We start from the raw sequence: 19,722 nt of genomic DNA on the forward strand, positions 1-19,722 counted from the left end.
AACTGTTCCTGGTATGAGAGTCGACTTAATTCTGCGATGATTTGTGTCGCTCTGCATTGCACTTTCTCCAAACGGGGACGCGCCAGAGATTTGAACAGCTAAATAACCACTTTCTTTTACTTGAAGTCAAAGGTTCGTTTAATTCCTGATTTTTGTTAATGCAGCTTCCCCCTTACTGTGCAACTTTCAATTACTAGTGGATTTTGACTCCTAGGTATTTGTTCTTCTTCGCAAATCTACCGCATGTGTTGATTTTATTGTTTTGATGTGCACTGTTATGTCTCATATATGCAAGGTGAGGTAAAGGAAAAGCATTGCCAGACATGTGGTTTTATTGAGCAAATAATTACATTATAGTTACATCCTGCAATAACACAAGCCATATAATATACAATACTTATAATGAATAAACAGTGCTTAAACTATATATAATAATAAGCCAACTGCACATGACTAAAGCTAGAACAAAAAGAAATTAAACTAGGAGTTAACATTCAACTAACCTGTACACAGGCACGACACAGCTGATCTGACAAAAAGAAGTCAGTCAAGCGAGCATCCAAACAAAACAGTCAAGCGAGCATCCATCCAGGTACAATAATATAATAACACTTACTACACAAGGTCTTGCATTTTTCAATATTAAAAGTATTTACCTGTCTTTCGACCATTTGTGCAATTCAAATAGATCGTTTTGTAAGCCCTCAGTATAATTTTTCACTTCCTATTTTACACTAGATCTTAGTGTCACCTGCAAATTTGATGATAAAAAGTATGTCCATGTTGCGGTTTTTATACTAGATCGTTCACTGTAAGATGGTGAATGATTCCATCCATTAGGATTCTCTCCGTGAGCTTGCAGAGACTATTGCCTGTGTTGTTAGCCAGAGATGCCGTTAGCTGCCCATGCAATGATGCAAGTGTCTGTCAATCACCCGCCTGACGCAAGATGACTTAACCATCTGCAGAGACGTCTGCCACAGCTAAGACAAGCCCTCCTATCACATCATAATCCACTCAACTGTCGGCCAGCCTCTGGTGTTTGCACCAGTACCACAATTACAGACTATAAGGTCTAAGACCTGAGAGAAGTACATACTCCCCTACGGTATTGTTATTCTATAAACAAACTTAACGTAACTAAACTTAACCTAACTCACCCCAACTTAACATAACCTAACTCACCCCAACCTAACCTAACCCAACTTCATCTATGTTAATTTATCCCAATCTAACCTAACATAACTTAACCCAACTCATCCCAACCAAACCTAACCTAGCCTAGTCTAGCCTAATTTTACATAATCTTGGCCAGCCTAACAAGACTTAACTCAACCCAACCTAACATAATTTCTTTCAACCTAACCTAACCTACCGTAACCTAACTTACTCTACTCTCTACTCTAACGAAAATAAGATGTAAACATTTGATATGATGCGACGTCACTGTGGCGTCATTCACGTCGTCACAGGTTTTAAATCCTACTACAAATAGTTCAAGACAAGTGATCAAGCAGGCGCTGCTTGATCTCTTAGTGGCCAAAGGCACTACACAAGCATGTCGCCTCTTGTTTCGTTAGTATAGACTAAGGAGAAAGAGGTATAGAAAAGGGAGTGGATGATAGAATGTACGTAATAAGAACGTGTCTAAGATGAACTTGATACATTCATGTAAATTAATTGGCAAACATGAATATTGAGCATGATATTTATGGCGGCTCCAGGCATGGCAGGGACTCATCCCAGAAGAGATTTGTACGTCCAGCCTTCATCAGAATTTTCAAACAAACGAACACTTATCTTTCCCAAGATGTAAGGATGATCAGAGTGCGGGGTTTGTAATAGTAATCTGCCTGCAGGTTACGGTTAAGGCTGCAGGTTAAGATAAAAACTAAAAACTACCTAATAAACTCCATGTAGCCTACCTTACCCCTAAATGTCAACCCATGTCTTATTATTGTAATCAATGCTGTTTGTTGACCAACTTGTATAATTGCTATTCTCTGCCTTGTTCCCCCCCCCTTTTTTTTATTTTTTATTATTTTTTCAACGCAACACACCATACACCATAAAATACCATGCCCAAGATTACCAACCGAGTGCCGGCAGGGCACTCTATGCTTAAAACAATGAGGATGGAATTGAACTTGCAGAGTATTGGGGATATAATTCCAGAGATAAATGTAGCTCCGGCGATTAGATTACTGAGAGGCGGGGAAGCTAATGAATTAATCCTCTTCAAAAGGTGGGAAGAAATGAACACTGTTAAAGTATAATAAGAGAGCATATGTGAGATCCTTATGTTCTAATGTTACAAAGTATGATGTCTTTCAAGAATGTATTGTATCGCCAAAGACACAACACCGTCATGGGAGGAATGTAACGTAGATGTAGTAAATATTCCATCTATTTTCTTCCATGACGAGTTTTCAAACTCTGAAATTTGCCACTGTTTGTGTATTCACTGAGAAGCAATAGCCTCTTGCACACAGACTCCCAACATTTGAACAGGGGCAGTCCACTGTTAAATTTATTTTAACGGTGCTTCTTACTCAACACTTTTGCTATGATGACCAAACCACACGTCACAAAGTGGAGAAATGACGTTTCGGTCGTCTTAGTACAACTCCCGTACATATATGCTCCTCTGATTTCTAACCCTTTGGATCGCCTTAAAACTTCCTTCAACCTCAAACTAAGACAGCTCTCTAATCTTTGTCCACCTGACTTCGATCTAATAAAACGTTACCGTGTCATTTGTCTTTCTCTTCCTTATTTGTACGGTCTTCCTAAGACTCATAAACCAGGTGTAAACCTTCGTTCTATCATTTCTTCTTGGCTTGCCAAAATTCCCTCTCCTTATCTTGGTACTTTTTTCCTGTCATATCCGTTACTCTCAGACCTTCGTAGAAAGACTGCGCCTTCAACCTTCCTATAAGATGCTTAGTCGTGATGTCGACTCTCTGTTTACTAATGTTCCCCTTGAAGACGTTTTCTCTTTCCTTAGTCAGCAGGCGACCGAGGGCCTTCTTCTTCTCCCGCTTCCCACTGACGTTTTCCTCGAACTCATCAGACTGTGTTGACTCTAACTCCTTCTCTTACAATGGAAAATACTTCTCTCAAACTTTCGGTGTCGCTATAGATTCCCCTCTCTGCCCTGTTCTTGCCCATCTCTATACTAATAATTAATGAACTATATGGAGTATAGTTCATAGGATACTCTCTGTCCGGTTTCTCTTTTACTGTTTACTGCAAATTTATGCACAGTAGTATGTACATTCACTTCTTTTCCAACCATCCTCCTTCTGTTAAGAAAAGTGTTCTCGCCTCTCTCTCCCACGCGCTCTACGTATCTTAGTTTCTTGATTCTGAATTTTTTTTATTTGCAAATCTTTCTCTCGCCTTGGATACCCCCTTACATTTCATCAACTATGCTTGTTCTCAAGCTAAACGTAATTTATTTCATCCCAAACCTATTTTCAACTCTAGTACCACTGTGCTCTGCCTTCCCTTCACATCTAAACTCAAAAATATCACTAATGCCCTTGGTCCTCTTGATGTTAAGCTCGCCTTTCGACAAACTAACACTCTTTCCTACTGCTATTCCTGTTTCCAATGCGGCTGGTGTTTTCCAATGCTGCTGATGAAGGGAAGATTTATGGAAAGGAAGATTGATTGATTGATCCTATTTCCTGTTCGTCTTGTCCTCTCCAATACTTTGGTGAAACTGGCCGTACACTAAATGACAGACTTAAGGAACACAAAAGGAGTGTTAAGTCTGCAGGCACAAACAATGCTCTCTTCTGTCATGTTAGGGATTCTAATCATCCTATTGATTGGTCTTCTTCTAAAATAATCTTTCCTGCCTCTACTCTTCACAGACGTCATCTTCTTGAATCGGTTCTGATACAATACATAACCAACATGAACCTTCGTTCTGGCTTTGTTGTTGTTGACTCATCCCTTTCACAGTTATTCTTACATTGATCCTATTCTTACGTTTCTCTTACCTGCTCCTCACCTCACTCTCTTATTTGCTCCTCACCTCACTCTCTTACTCCCTTTTCCTTTTTACGGGCTATTCATGCCCGTGCCACCTCTTGGGTGGCTTAATCCTTATCGATCAATCAATCTTCCTTTCAATCAGTCTTCCCTTCACTACGGACTCACCATAGCCCTTACTACTTAGAACTTTTTGTTCCAAGCAGCTGAATCTAAAACAGCAACTCTTCTTATGGGCTATTAATGCGTGTGCCGCTTCTTGGGTAGCTTAATCTTAATCAATCTCTTCTGATTGATCAGAAAATCAACAATCTCTTCTTTCAATCTCTTCTTCTTGATAATGGTCCAGGACAGACCGGAACATCGTCGCTTCTCCACTTTCTGACGTGTAGTTTGGTCATTATATCTTCAGACACGTTACTGTGACGCCTCGTCTGCTTGTGCAGTTACTACAATTAGAGGTAACGCTATTTTTAACTATGTCTTCAACTTCTATTTTGTAAACCATTTTTCTTTACCATTTGTCTTAACTTTTTCCACAACATTGGGTTAAACTCATCACTGGGTTTCACTGTCATCACTGGTGGATAGTTCATTCCATCAGTGACACTCCATCCTCTTCCTTACTTTCTTCCCTCTCCGCGTCACTCCCCCCTACTTCATTCCCCACTACTGTTTGCCCTAGCTAACTTTTCTATAGCTTCATTTCTCTTGTCGAACATTTTAATAATACTAATATATGAATAAAACCCAGAGGAATAATAAAGGGAACATTTGACTTCAAGGAAAAGAAGGTAGTTATTCAAGTGTATAAATCTCTGGTGCGCCCCCGCTTGGATTAATATTGTATACAAACTTGGAGACCTCATCTTCAGAAAGACATAACTTCTTTGGAGAAAGTTCAACACCGGGCAACAAAAATCATTCCAGAACTAAGTCGACTCTCTTACCAGGACCGGTTGAGGGCCACAGGGCTAACACCACTGCACACCAGAGATGACAGGGGCTGATATCGAAACTTTTAAAATACTGAATAGTTTGAAAGATATTGATGCAGACAACTTCTTCAAAAGGTCAGATGTAACACAGCAATTCTTTCAAGCTCAACAAGGCGCAGCAGCAGGGTACCCGCCGAAGCTATAAATGTCAAAACACTGCTGAATTTTTTAATTCAGCTTGAAAATATCATCAGGACAAAAGGGGGGGACCTTTGACAAGTCGCCGGCTTCCTGTCCTTGTCGAGGCCACTAGAGAATAGTGGCCCTCAGATAAAACAAAATGATACCAGAGGCACCCCCTCTGCTGTCTAACTTTCCAAACGATTGGTTTGTATCCTGGCTGGGGAGAACTGATTAGGCGCCAATCCTTAATAAAACACACACACACACACACACACACACACACACACACACACACACACACACACACACACACACACACACACACACACACACACAGCGTTCAGGAACATGTGTAAGGAATCATTCAGAATCTTGTACACCACATATGTAAGACCAATCCTGGAGTATGCGGCCCCAGCATGGAGCCCGTACCTTGTCAAGCACAAGACGAAGCTGGAAAAAGTCCAAAGGTATGCCACTAGACAAGTCCCAGAACTAAGAGGCATGAGTTACGAGGAAAGGCTGCGGGAAATGCACCTTACGACCCTGGAGGACAGAAGAGTAAGGGGAGACATGATCACAACCTACAAAATCCTCAGGGGAATCGACCGGGTAAACAAGGATAAACTATTCAACACTGGTGGGACGCGAACAAAGGGACACAGGTGGAAACTGAGTACCCACATGAGCAGCCACAGGGACATTAGAAGGAACTTTTTCAGTGTCAAAGTAGTTAACGGATGGAATGCATTAGGCAGTGATGTGGTGGAGGCTGACTCCATACACAGTTTTAAATGTAGATATGATAGAGCCCAGTAGGCTCAGGAATCTGTACATCAGTTGATTGACAGTTGAGAGGCGGGACCAAAGAGCCAAATCTCAACCCCCGCAAGCACAAATAGGTGAGTACACACACACCCACACACATATATTCACCTAGTTGTGCTTGCGGGGGCTGAGCTCTGGCTATTTCGGCCCGCCTCTCAACTGACACTCAATCAATTGATTTTTTCCTCCACACACACAAACCCAGGAAGCAGCCCATAGTAGCTGTCTAACTCGCAGGTACCTATTTACTGGTAGGTGAACAGGTGCATCAGGGTGAAAGAAACCCTGCCCATTTGTTTCCGCCATCGCCGGGGTGGAACGATCCCCGGACCCCAGGATTACGAATCCCGCGCGCTGTCCACTCAGCCGTCAGGCGCCCTACCATGAATCGGATGTGGATATATATCAATGAGTTTGTGTGGATATAAACAGGGGCTGTCATTTATGGGCCAATAGGCCTTCTGCAGTCTTCTTGCTTCTTATGTTCTTAACTTATCCAGTGTGTATTAATTGTTTCGTTTTCAGTTTTGTGTTAATATATTTAACTCGTAATTAATATTCCATCAATGGTGACACTTTTTCATGCTGACAAATTATCTTCTGTGCATAGAGTAGGTCTATCGGTCTATTGTATGATAGGCCTATGTAGGTGAAAGCATCAGTTGTAATTAATATGACAACCTTATTTTGTCTGGAATATTATGAAATCATTCTCGAGGATAGGAAGCCGGTTAACAATCATCGAGTTCCTTAATAGTCAAAGGAGAAGCTATCCAAGGAGGATCACAAATTGAATTACAAACTAGATCTGACTGTGCTTAACCTGACTGATGAGCCAATGATATGCCTCTAGTGATGCTAAAAAACAACTGACCAGTGAATCCTTGCAACACACGAAGGATGTCTCTCGTCCCCTTACACTTAGTCATAACCGTTATGCTATGGATATGCAAACAGTGTTTTTAAGTGTAGATTAGATTAGGAGTGCTTTGGGTACTTCGTCAATAACACACACATTGTAAATGGCAAGAAAAGTGTAAGGTTGCGAGACTAAGGGAGCCATCACGGAGCGACATGACCCGTGCGCATCCCTCCCTGCAGATGTCAGTTGGTCACGTGACTTTAGAAAATGGCGTCGTGATGCGTCGCTCCCCGCCATGTAAACAATTTGGTCAGACTAACCGTAGTACACTGCGTTTGGTGATATCTGGGCGGTCATCTGGTGGTATTGAGGCTGAGAGTGAGAGTGTGTGGGTGGTGGGTGACGGAGGCGGCGGGCCGCAGGCGGCAGCTCTGTGTCGGGAATTACCTCCATTGATTTTGTCCTGACGCGGCCCCCCCCCTACATTACGCTCCCCTTGTGCTGTTGACACGCTCCCGAGGTGCCACTTGGATCACGACACGAGGTAAGGACTTGGGGCTTTGTGGGGCACGTTTGCTGGCCGGCGTCTTGGGAGACGGAGGTCAGGGCTGGGTGATGTGTGTTCATTGATCTTGTGTAGCGGCTCCGGGCAGAGGGGGCCCCAGCGGGCCCTAAACTGGGCTCCCCCGGGCCTCCCTCAGGGGTCACGGTGCAAGAACATGCTCTAATTCTCGGATCCTCCCCCCCGGTCAGTGGAGGCTGGCCTCCCCCCGGTCAGTGGAGGCTGTCCTCCCCCCCGGTCACTGGAGGCTGTCCTCCCCCCCGTCACTGGAGGCTGTCCTCCCCCCGGTCACTGGAGGCTGTCCTCCTCATGGTCACTGGAGGCTGTCCTCCCCCAGGTCACTGGAGGCTGTCCTCCTCCTGGTCACTGGAGGCTGTCTTCCCCCAGGTCACTGGAGGCTGTCCTCCTCCTGGTCACTGGAGGCTGTCCTCCCCCTGGTCACTGGAGACAGACCTTCCCCGGCCAGTGAAGGCTGTCCTCCCCTGGTCAGTGAAGGCTGTCCTTCCCCTGTCAATGAAGGCTGTCCTCCCCCTGTCAATGAAGGCTGTCCTTCCCCGGTCACTGAAGGCTGTCCTCCCCCGGGCAATGAAGGCTGTCCTCCCCCGGGCAATGAAGGCTGTCCTCCCCCGGGCAATGAAGGCTGTCCTCCCCCGGGCAATGAAGGCTGTCCTCCCCTGGTCAGTGAAGGCTGTCCTTCCCCTGTCAATGATGGCTGTCCTCCCCGTCAATGAAGGCTGTCCTCCCCCTGTCAATGAAGGCTGTCCTCCCCCGGTCAATGAAGGCTGTCCTCCCCCGGTCACTGAAGGCTGTCCTTCCCCGGTCACTGAAGGCTGTCCTCCCTCGGTCACTGAAGGCTGTCCTCCCTCGGTCACTGAAGGCTGTCCTCCCCCGGGCAATGAAGGCTGTCCTCCCCTGGTCAGTGAAGGCTGTCCTTCCCCTGTCAATGATGGCTGTCCTCCCCGTCAATGAAGGCTGTCCTCCCCCTGTCAATGAAGGCTGTCCTCCCCCGGTCATGTCACTGAAGGCTGTCCTCCCCCGGTCACGGCAGGCTGTCCTCCCCTCCCTCGGTCTGTGAAGGCTGTCCTCCCTCGGTCACTGAAGGCTGTCCTCCCTCGGTCACTGAAGGCTGTCCTCCCTCGGTCACTGAAGGCTGTCCTCCCTCGGTCACTGAAGGCTGTCCTCCCTCGGTCACTGAAGGCTGTCCTCCCTCGGTCACTGAAGGCTGTCCTCCCTCGGTCACTGAAGGCTGTCCTCCCTCGGTCACTGAAGGCTGTCCTCCCCCGGTCACGGCAGGCTGTCCTCTCCTCCCTCGGTCTGTGAAGGCTGTCCTCCCTCGGTCACTGAAGGCTGTCCTCCCTCGGTCACTGAAGGCTGTCTTCCCTCGGTCACTGAAGGCTGTCCTCCCCCGGTCACGGCAGGCTGTCCTCTCCTCCCTCGGTCTCTGAAGGCTGTCCTCCCTCGGTCACTGAAGGCTGTCCTCCCTCGGTCACTGAAGGCTGTCCTCTCTCGGTCACTGAAGGCTGTCCTCCCTCGGTCACGGCAGGCTGTCCTTCCCCGGACACGGCATGTTGTCCTTCCCCAGTCTGATGAATTAGTCAAATAATGTTATTGAAAAGGGGGTGCCATAGGCACAATCAGAGAACACTGACCATTAGGGGCCCACGACTGTTCACCCCCCCCCTTAGAGTACTTGAAATTTTAGTTAAATGTTCTACGTTTGGCTGCTGTTGATTATGCATGTACGATATGTAGCCTTCCGTTACTACCCATTACGTGGGCATTGTGTGCATGATAGGCAAGTTAAAATTTTCTATAACTAGCTCAACACAAATGTAAATTGCATACCTTAGGTGGTTGTAGTTCAGTTCTTGACCCAAAATGTTACCTTGAAACCTTTTTGTCACTTGCCCACAAGGTGGGAATGGAGTCCATAATAATCTAAGTAAAACTTATCATTTGTTGTGTTAAAGCGTCTTGGAATCATGGTTATGTTAGTTTGATAAACTGTGAAAAGTTTGTTTATACAGTACAGTATATTTGTTAACAAACTTCTGTACTGTGTTAACTTGTTCATCAAGGCTGTAACTTGCTTAATTTAACTAAACATAATTTGGTATTTGGTTCCCGAGCCTATTACATGCCCCTGTAACCTTTTCCAATACAGCTTGCATTTAGCTTAGCTTAATAAACTAAGCTAAACTAAATGGTTATGGTTTCCCATAGTCGGGGGAAGAAAGCCGTTACACTTATTGAGGTCCCTCTAGGCCAAGTATAGTACTGCACTGCACTGTCCTGTACTGTACTTGCATTTCCAAGAATGCAACCAATAGCAATTGCCTAACTGTTGGTTAGCTGTTTACTGCTAAATAAAGAGAGGCATCAGGTTAAAGGAAACCTTGCCCAAATGTTTTGGTCCTACTGCAGTCATTGAACCTGGGATATTCCCAGCTGTGATTTATAGTTCAATGGTCGATGATATTTGGACCTCAAGTGATATATGAAAACACAAATAAGAGTTGCTACACCTAAAGCAGCCGTAACATTTAAGCATTCAAAAACAGGCATTCATGGTTCAGTTAAACTTATATCCTAGGAATTTAAAATACATATTAATTTATTTAAATTTACCAAAGTAAATTTAAGTAATAAAATTAGTTTAAATTTTCCATCTACATGATTTAGCTAATTCACTAATGTGTTAACCTCTATTTTACATTATCCACGGGATAGGTTTTATTTTTATTTTGCAACGGAATTCACATATTATTCAGTACTAATATTTATTTTATTTCAGGGTTGTGATCAAACCAGCATATATAAAATTTAAAGGGAGAGCAGCACAATGACATCCAGAACTAAGTCCAAGAAGGAGGAGGAGAAGAAGAGGCAGGAGGAGGAGGCAGCAGCTCAGGTATGATTTTGGAGTAATTAATTCCCAGGATCATGGTGGACTTGCATATACCGTAGATATTCCGAGCTCTTATTCATGGTATAGTACAGTACTGGCCACTCCCTCTCCACATCCTGCCGGCCCTTTGCTATTTTTTATCACAAACCACGAATGGACCACTGGCATGAACATCTAACACTGACTGTAATTTAGTATGGTAAAGCATATCTAAAGGAATACAGGGTCATATTGAACAGTTGTCATGGATATAGGAAGGTACAAGTTTGGGAGTAGAGGTCTTGATGAGTGGAATGGGCTGCCAGCTAGCATTATTGAGACAAATAACTTAACACACTTTAAGAATCAGGTAAGATAGGTATATGGGTGGGAAGTGGGTAGATTTAAATTAGATCTGACTAGTATGGTTCATCAGTCATGATACAGTACTCTAATAATTATGGTCATGTGTTGTTATTTAAAAAATAAAAAAGGAGGTTTCCGGCCAACCTTTAACAGTGCTGATGTTAAATATTGTTCCTGTTGCACCACTGCGCAATAGGGAGGGTTGACAGCGCAGTGATCCTCAACTGTTGACCCCTATTGACACAGTAGTAATTTGGAGCTGGTTGTAGATCAAATGGCAAGCCGTGTTTCAGGAAAATGTAATAGTGTGAGGCATAAAATATGTTATGGAATTGGAAAACTCTGAACCTGCTAACAAGTCATAAGTCATTTTCAAGTCATTTTGTACCCTCCTGTGTACAAAAAAAGATATATGTATATGTTTATATATATAGTTAAGGTTAATGAAATCATGTTATTAACTGTTTTTAACTAAATGAAATTATTGGTTTAAACTAAATGTTTTATTTTTTCTTTATTTCTTATGTCTAAGAAATACTGTAGTGCACAAAATGTTCCCAAGTTTCATATATTTCCTATACATTTTTTTGTATGGTCAAATTATTTCCTCTGAAATTTGCAGCTAGTTAATCAAACTGCAATGTCAATAATATTTGTTTATTTCAGGCGTATGAGGAATTTGTAGCCACATTTGAAGAAACACCTGTACAGAAGGGCAAAGTATGGGTGAAAGCAGGAACCTTCGATGCGGGGTCGAGAAGTAAGTTGCTTCCCATTGATAGCTGCCGGTTGAAGGTTTATTTCACATGATATTTCTTTCTCTCTCGATAATTGATGTAGTGTGTTTGTTGTTGGTGGTTCAATTTAAATTCAAATTTAATTGTTAAAGCTTAAATAATTTTCTGTTGCTTGATGAAATTGATGTCATAAAGTTGTATTGGATCCTTGGTATGTCTTTAATTAGAGCTAACTTATACAGTAATAATAAGCTATAGGTCACCCGTAATATCATGTTTTCCTTATTTTAGAGGAAGATACGAAAGAGAAGGGGAAACTCTACAAACCAACATCCAAGCTAGCGGAATTGGCTGAAAAATTCTCAAGTGCGGAGAAAGCTGCTCAGTACTCCATCACCAAAGTGGATAGGGACAGACCAGAAAAGCCTGGAAAAAAGAAAGAGAAAGAAAAGAAGAAGAAGAGTAACCTAGAGCTGTTCAAAGAAGAGTTGAAAATGTAAGCTCTTGTTAATAAAGTTTTCCTAAAGGGTTACTTTTAACTAAAACAGTACTTTTAATATATCTTTCTCTATAATCATCATTTCTGCTTAATTAAAAAAAAATGTATCATGTTCTTTCATCTTGTGTTTTTCCTCAAAGTTTTTGTTTGTCTTGTAGCAATCAACTTGAAAGATTCCTAATTATGCTAGTTATTATGCAGGAGGATGGCTTGAATCCTCATTAAATCCTCAAAATTCAGTGCACTTGGTTCATTGAATTTTGGATGTGCTGGACCTTCCATCGTGAAATCTGACTCGTGCCATAGGTGTGGCTTTGTTTTCTATGCAACGCTGTTTCTTGTGCGCATTTCTCGTTCTTCTTAACTCATTACTGCTGTGTTCTTTATATTTCTTCCATTTCTTTTTGGCTCTAAATTTTGCATCTCTGCACTATGTATGGAGTCACAATTTTTTTTGTTTTTTTTTTTAGTTGATTTCTTTCTTAAGTGGAATGTACATTGTCATGGCTTTACATATATTTACTGTGTTTTCCATCATTTCATTTGGGGCTTTTCCCTCTAGTTCTTTTTCTCTGGAGCCCAGCTATAGGTTGCAGGTAGAGACCCTTTCCACTGTCTTGTGCTCTTCACAACTTTCTTTTGTCTGGTCCCCACCCATTGCATTGGGCAGCAGGGAGGGGTGGGATATACTTCTCAATAATAATCATGGACTTCTGCTTTTGTATTCCGGTCTATTGCATTCACCACTGTTCCTGTTTGGTTTGCCCAACCACTTGGGCTGGACGGTAGAGCGTGGGTCTCATTTCTTGCATGTCGGCTTTCAATCTCTGACCGTCCAAGTGGTTGGACACCAATCCTTTCCCCAGTCCCATCACAAATCCTTATCCTGACCCCCTTTCATGGGCTATATAGTGGTAATGGCTTGGTGCTTTCCCCTGATAATTCCCTCCCCTCTCACAGCCTGCCTCCATATGTAATATTATATGTAATATTACATATATATACTCCTCCATTATAAATTATAATCTGCTCCTATGTATGGATGCAAGTTGCTGGTATGACATAAACATAAAAAATAAATGATTATAGAGTGCTTGAATTTGAGCTTGAGTGCTTGAAAATGGATAAAGGATGAAGGATGTCTTGAAAGAAGTGAAATAAAAATTGGTAGAATGCACTTTTGAGGCTGTATTGTTGTACTAATTATATAAATTTATTTGTACTGTATTGTATTTATATTTTTTTATGTACACTGTACAGTAATTTGTTTTTTCTATTTAACATCTAGGATTCAAGAAGAGAGAGCTGAACGTCATCGTATCAAAAATATGTACCAGACACGAGAATCTGGAAAGAGCAGTCGTTTTGAAGCGCCAGAACCAAAAATACCTGGATTTCTTGGTATGGGTAAGTTTGTTTGTCCTCGATTAAGTGTCGGAGACCAAACAAACATTATTTATGTTTTAATCGAAAGGATTTTGGAGTAAAATAATTTTAAGTTACATCATAGTTAAAAGGTAAGAGTACCTTTGAATGCCAAGCTTTATGAAGAATTATGCACTATATTGAGCCATGTTTTAAGTAAGAAAAATCCAACTTTGGTTTTTCTTGTTTAATTGTATAGTTTAATTAGTCATCACTAAATAGGTGAGCACTTGGCTCACCTGTTTAGTGTTGTCAGTTTGGTTTTTCTGAAAATGTGTCAAGTTAATATACTGTATGACTTGTGCCTTTAATCTGCCCCCACCAAAAATGTGGTACAGTATCTGCTTTGCTCGACTAGCAGCCAATCTTTCAGGATTTCAACATATTCAATTTAGCATCATAATGCCTGTAGTGATGAATTTTGCCTTGGTATTAGGGTGCCTTCTGGTGGAGACAGGCAGTGGCCTAAATGTCTAGTACCTGAAGGGGTATTATACACATTTTGATTACACAGATACTGCAAATAGACAAAATTGTGCTCTTGTTTTGCAGCAAAAGTTAATCATCCTGCTAGGACTTTGCAGACGCCCATATATATTTGCCTGATAACCTACGTTCATTCTTCTCAAGCTGTATTAACATTATAATAATAATTTGGTTTGGTATGTTTACTGGCATACATGTCATCATCTAAAGAACGTTCAGCAGTAATACTTTGGCGACTTGGAAGGTTGATTTCCTTGATTCACCAGCCTGGTAACTTGCTTACCAATTGTGTGCAATATTAATGTAATATTAATGCATGCTTTTTCTTTGTGTTAGAAATCTTTGTCACAGTGTTTTATGTTTTTCCCTCTGTGATATTACAAACTGTTGCTTGAAAGTTGAGCGCTTATTTATGAGATATTATTTTAAATGATAAGCACTTTCATTTTATTTGAATGGGTGTTTGAGTGATCACATTTGGCTTCTCCCTAAAGTAAGATCTGCTGTGTTCTTGGACAGGATCGTGTACAGTTAGGTAGGGTGACACTGGCACCAGTGCTTCAGATTGCCCTCCAGGGTCATGGCAGATTTCAAGGGAGCAATTTTATTTTAATTGAAAATTTTAATGTTTAATTTGAACAATCATAGCAAGAAAAGCTTATAGTACACACTTGTTCACTGATTAGACTATCTGATGCTATATGCTTCTATATTTGCATTCTTTTATAAATAAAAAGTATTTTTCATACTATCAACAAAAAGTGGCAAAGCATAAAATTTAATTATAATATGTTCTGTTCTATATTTAATTGTTTTCTGATGCTTTTTTCCCTGGCAGATGACCCGAAGATTGGAAGTTTTGATCCTGGAGACCCGACAACTACTAATTTATATCTTGGCAATTTAAGCCCCAAGGTTAGTTGGTACAGTTGTTGAATGTGGTGTTATCTCTTTGGAATTCAAAACTTAGGAAAGAGTACTATGTAGTGAGGAGTACTCATCTAGGTGTTGACATTGTTGTTAAGAATCTTATGTTGGGATGTCTTGGGGGGTTTGTCATATTTATAGCACTTATTCCAGCTGCAATTTTCTTCCTTTTAAGCATTTGTACCAACTTAAAATTTAAAATACAGTATAAATACTTAGATTTCAGCCCAGACTATGGCTACTTTTGGCTACTGTTGACTACAAAAGTATAGCTACCATTAAAAGTGAGAATTGTTGCCCAATGTCGATTAATTTTTTACTTTTCTTTTTGCAATGTCTTGAAAAATAAAATGTATATTTGTTATTTGACAGTGTAGCCCATTGGCCATTTTTATATACTGGATATTGTTTGTATTTTACATGGTTCTGAGAGAGATCTATTTATTTCTCGTAGTATTGATTTGTAGCGTCCAAAACTTGAGTAGGATAATAAAACTGAGCAATCTAGTCGTACTAGGTAGTCCTTTTCTTGAGGAAATAGTTTTTAGGTTATAGTAATATTACTCAAATACATATCAATACTGGCAAAATCAGAAGGGATACATCTAATAAATGTAAAGTTTGAGGTTGAAGAGAAAAAAGACCAAAGGAATAATCCCCCCCCCCCCCTCCGGCCCTAATACTGACTTACGAGCGAGATAACTAAAGGCCTCGAGAGAGAGAGAGAAAACAGAAGAACAGGCCTGGTAGTGGACATGACACTGAATTACACACAAGTAACACTTGAAATAACATCAACATAGGCAAAGTTAGCCTGTGTTAAGACTAGTCCTGGAGCACACAGGACATAGCTACTACTGAAAGTATTAGATTAAAACTATTAGGATATGTACAAAGGATTGAACCTGCTCTTTAGTATTGGAGTACTGTACTAGGGAAAATCAGCCATAGTTATTGCACATGGCTACATACAAAACAAAACATCCTTAGTAAAGGACCCAGTCATTAGGCCGAAAGGTTTTGCGACATGGAAGTCTGCAAAGAACACATGAAGACATCTGAAAGTAATATGTAAATAAACCAGTAGGATTAGATCAGATCTTGTCTTGGATATTGAAATAAATAGTAGATTTTATATAACCCTTTATGGTTATAATGTGTCAAATGGGGGAAAGTACAAACCTGGAAGAATGCAAATATGGGGCTCATATTCAAGAAAGGAGCCAGATATGAGACTTTAATTTGCAGACCAATGTCAGGGACATGCATTCCATGTAAATATTTGTATGTAGTGAGTGTGGTAAGCAAGTGGAATAAAGTTGAATCAGAAGTAACAAGAAGTCATATCTTCAAGAACAACTATGGTAGAACTGGAATGTTGGATGTATAATTGCATTGCTTACAATAATGAGGTGGGGACTCTTGAACTAGATCTCGCTCACTCAAAATACAAATTGGTGGACTTTGATACATCCTATAGTCACAAATCGGGGAATCATGTTTATAATTTTGAAATACAGTGGCACCTCGACTTACGATGATTTTGAGTTATGATATAAATTTGACTGAAAAATGCAACTTGACTTAGGATAGTGTCGTCGACTAACGATATTCATTGATATATGTTCGGGTGGACCGAGTGCACGGTTGCCGGTCACGCGGGCTGACCTGCCTCAGTTTACTAGAGCCACCCACCTTAGTGACGATCATGCTTATAAGAAATTCCATTTTTGTGGTGATTTGTTGCTTTTTGAACATAAAACTGATTATTATATATCATGCCATGGGTTCCAGGAAAGTCAGTGGTAAGGTTCAATAACTGAAAACACGGGTAAGAATGACGATAAAGAAAAAACGAGAGATCATATGTAAATATGAAAATGGTACTCATGTTGTTGAACTAGCTAGGCAGTACAACAAATCTTCAGAGGAGGAGGAGGCGGTGGCATTAGAGAATTTCCCTTCCTCATTAATTAAGAAAATGTGTACAATATGGGAAGAACTGCAAAAGTTCTGCTGAAAAGAATCACCCAGGTAAAGCTGTAACAGGCCGTTGCATTGATCTTTTTAATGAAAATGTTATGCCTCACTTTAGACAAGTGTTGGAAAAGAAGGGAAAAACAATCTTCTATGGAACAATTTCTAGTGAGACAATCAAGCAGTGAGCCAGAAGCAGGGCCTAGTGGTATGCAGGCAAAATGTGCCAGAGTGTTGACCAGACCACACACTAGAAGGTGAAGGGACGATGACGTTTCAGTCCATCCTGGACCATTCTCAAATTGATTGAGAATGGTCCAGGACGGACCGAAATGTCGTCGTCCCTTCACCTTCTAGTGTGTGGTCTGGTCAACTTACTTTAGCTACGTTATTGTGACTCATCGCGTGCCAGAGTGTGTACCCCAGAGAAGTCCCCACTGATTGATGTTATAATGGAAGGGGACTCCCCTTCCGAACAGTAACGCCTCTCCTCATCATCTTCCATACGCCATCAATAGTCCTCCATAAAGATAAGATAAACATATGTACTGTATTGTAGTTAGATAAAAAAATTGTATTCAGTATAAAATGTATTTTTAAGTTAATGTTTTAGAGGGTGTGGAACGGATTAATTCAATTCCCTTTTTTTCTCATGGAAAAAATCATTTCGACTTACGATATGTCTCTGAGAACGGATTACCATTGTAAATCGAGGCCCCCCCACTGTACTAGTACTTAACTGGCAATGTGCTTTTCAGATTACAGAACAGCGGTTGATGGAGTTATTTGGACGTTATGGACCTTTGGCATCTATAAAAATAATGTGGCCAAGAACAGATGATGAAAGAAATAGGGGTCGAAATTGTGGCTTTGTAGCTTTCATGAATCGAAAGGATGGAGAAAGGGCATTATCAGCTTTGAATGGTGAGTTTTGATTCTATTTTCAGAATGAAAATGGAACATATGGTAATGTAATTAGGTATGAAGTGTGGTATGATTTTACACATGATTGCAAGACTGTATTATATTGTACTGTATTTCATTGTGTATTAAAATATTTAAAAAATATCCTGTAATTATTTTGTAATACTTAAATTTATAGTTAGATTTAAGACATTTAGATCTTTAACAATTTTAGCAACGTTTGATAACTAATGCCTTTTCCTCACAGGCAAAGATATTGATGGATTTGAGATGAAACTGGGTTGGGGAAAGGCTGTTCCTATCCCTCTCCACCCGATTTATATTCCTCCGGCTCTTGTTGAGTTAACTCTACCACCACCTCCCTCTGGTCTGCCCTTCAATGCCCAGCCTGATAAAAGAGATAGAGATAAAGTAAGTTTTATTATGGCAATGAATGCATAACTTTACTTTTGTTGAGAAAATCCACTAGGACTAGGTGGGCGCGAACCTACGACCCCGGTATTACCAATAGCTTTTCTACCACTAGACCACCGCAGCTGGTTACCCCTAGAGTATGCGACTGGCAATGCCAAGGTCGTAGATTTGAGCTCGCCTATAGTCCTAGTGGATTTTCTCATTGATATATCATGTTAATGTAATTTCTATGTGTTTCCTATTGTTGTTGTATTCAGAATATATAAAGACCTAAATATCATCCAGAAATTACATTTATGAACTTGTAAAAAGTGTTTAACATAGTTAATGGAAAGGCGCTTATATAGAATGTTAAACAATAATGGAATTGACAATATCTGGGTGGAGTCAAGAGGGAGGTGCAGATGCTAAGAGGGATGCAAATTTAGTATATGAACCTAATATGGGTAGTTAGTATGGGCTTCATCAAATCTAAGAGATAAATAGGGCTTGCTGTATATAAAAAGAAAAGGAGATGAGATGAAGGATGGGGTGAGGCCAGACAGGTGAGGGATCAGCTGTCACAATTTCCATTTTTCTAATAATAATTTAGAAAGTGAGGCTGCTATGCTGAGCTCTCAGAGATTCTTTTCACTGGTTTTGTAGTGTGGGATGGTGGCAGTGTAGACACTTGTAATGTTGCCTTATATGATGATTGGCATCTGTGAAGTTTGTGGTAATACTGGTTTGTGTAGGTGATGTAGCTTTGTATTTTTTCTACCTCATTACCAGAACATGAGTGTGGTATACCTTTTTTCCAATGGTATTCATATTACTATGCCATGAAGTATAACCTAGTACAGCATAACTAAAGCTAAATTGGAAATTCAGTTTCTTAGGGTTGGTCTATTGGTTGCTTGAAGAAAACAACGAAGTTTAAGCTTACTAGATACTTGATCAGCCTCTAATGGATTGACTTTATTAACACTTCATTAGCCTGTAATAGGCAACCTTATTAGACATTTCATTTGCCTGTAATGTATATAGTGTTTGTAATAAAAAATTTGGTCAGCTTGCAGTGGACAACTTTACTAAATACTATGTGAGAATGCAATGGATAGCCTTGGTAGATATTAGGTAAAGCTTGTATGTGATAACCTTGTGAGATGTCAGGTCATCCTATAATAGATCCATATTTCTCTTGCAACAGATCCCACCTGTTGGAACTCCACTTCCCGCAGAAGGAGAAAAGAAAGAGGAAATGGACAAGGTATTACCAGACAACTTTGCATGCCCTATGTTGTCATGGGTCAATTTTGTAGATTTTAATGGGCAGTCAGAATGCAGAGAAAACTATAATTTTTGTTATTCTTTTAGTAAATTTGAATATTTGAAATTAGAATGCATTGCATATGCATCCCATTCTACTCTTGTATATTGAATAGATAATGTCATTTTTCTCTTTGCTGTTTAGGTTAAAATGTATTGAAACCTTAGAAAATAATGAATATTTAAGTTTAATAATTAATGACCTCTTTAATATTTTTATACAGCAGTCATATCAAAAGATAGAGTAGATATATATTGACATGCCTCATAATAATTTACTCTTACAGTCAGAGGCACAATCAATCAAATTTTGTACTGTAAATATTTCGTTCGGGATATTAAAATTCATCAGAAGCATTATTATACTGTACTAACAGCCCTGTGTTTCCTATTGTCT

The 19,722-nt window shown here is 40.6% G+C and overlaps 1 protein-coding gene across 1 annotated transcript in view; it reads left to right on the forward strand.

Annotated features, from left to right (window-relative positions):
- Positions 1-7,057: 7,057 nt before the first annotated feature.
- The window catches only part of LOC123763931 (U2 snRNP-associated SURP motif-containing protein), a 35,633-nt gene continuing 22,968 nt past the window's right edge, over positions 7,058-19,722 (forward strand). The window contains exons 1-9 of the mRNA XM_045751248.2: positions 7,058-7,357; positions 10,170-10,286; positions 11,295-11,388; positions 11,657-11,861; positions 13,153-13,265; positions 14,614-14,690; positions 17,438-17,603; positions 17,851-18,014; positions 19,207-19,266. Coding sequence (XP_045607204.1) covers positions 10,218-10,286; positions 11,295-11,388; positions 11,657-11,861; positions 13,153-13,265; positions 14,614-14,690; positions 17,438-17,603; positions 17,851-18,014; positions 19,207-19,266 — 948 coding nt within the window. The 5' untranslated portion in view covers positions 7,058-7,357; positions 10,170-10,217. The remainder of the gene's footprint in view (positions 7,358-10,169; positions 10,287-11,294; positions 11,389-11,656; positions 11,862-13,152; positions 13,266-14,613; positions 14,691-17,437; positions 17,604-17,850; positions 18,015-19,206; positions 19,267-19,722) is intronic.

Source organism: Procambarus clarkii, chromosome 23, assembly GCF_040958095.1.
Source record: "Procambarus clarkii isolate CNS0578487 chromosome 23, FALCON_Pclarkii_2.0, whole genome shotgun sequence".
NCBI lineage: Eukaryota > Metazoa > Arthropoda > Malacostraca > Decapoda > Cambaridae > Procambarus > Procambarus clarkii.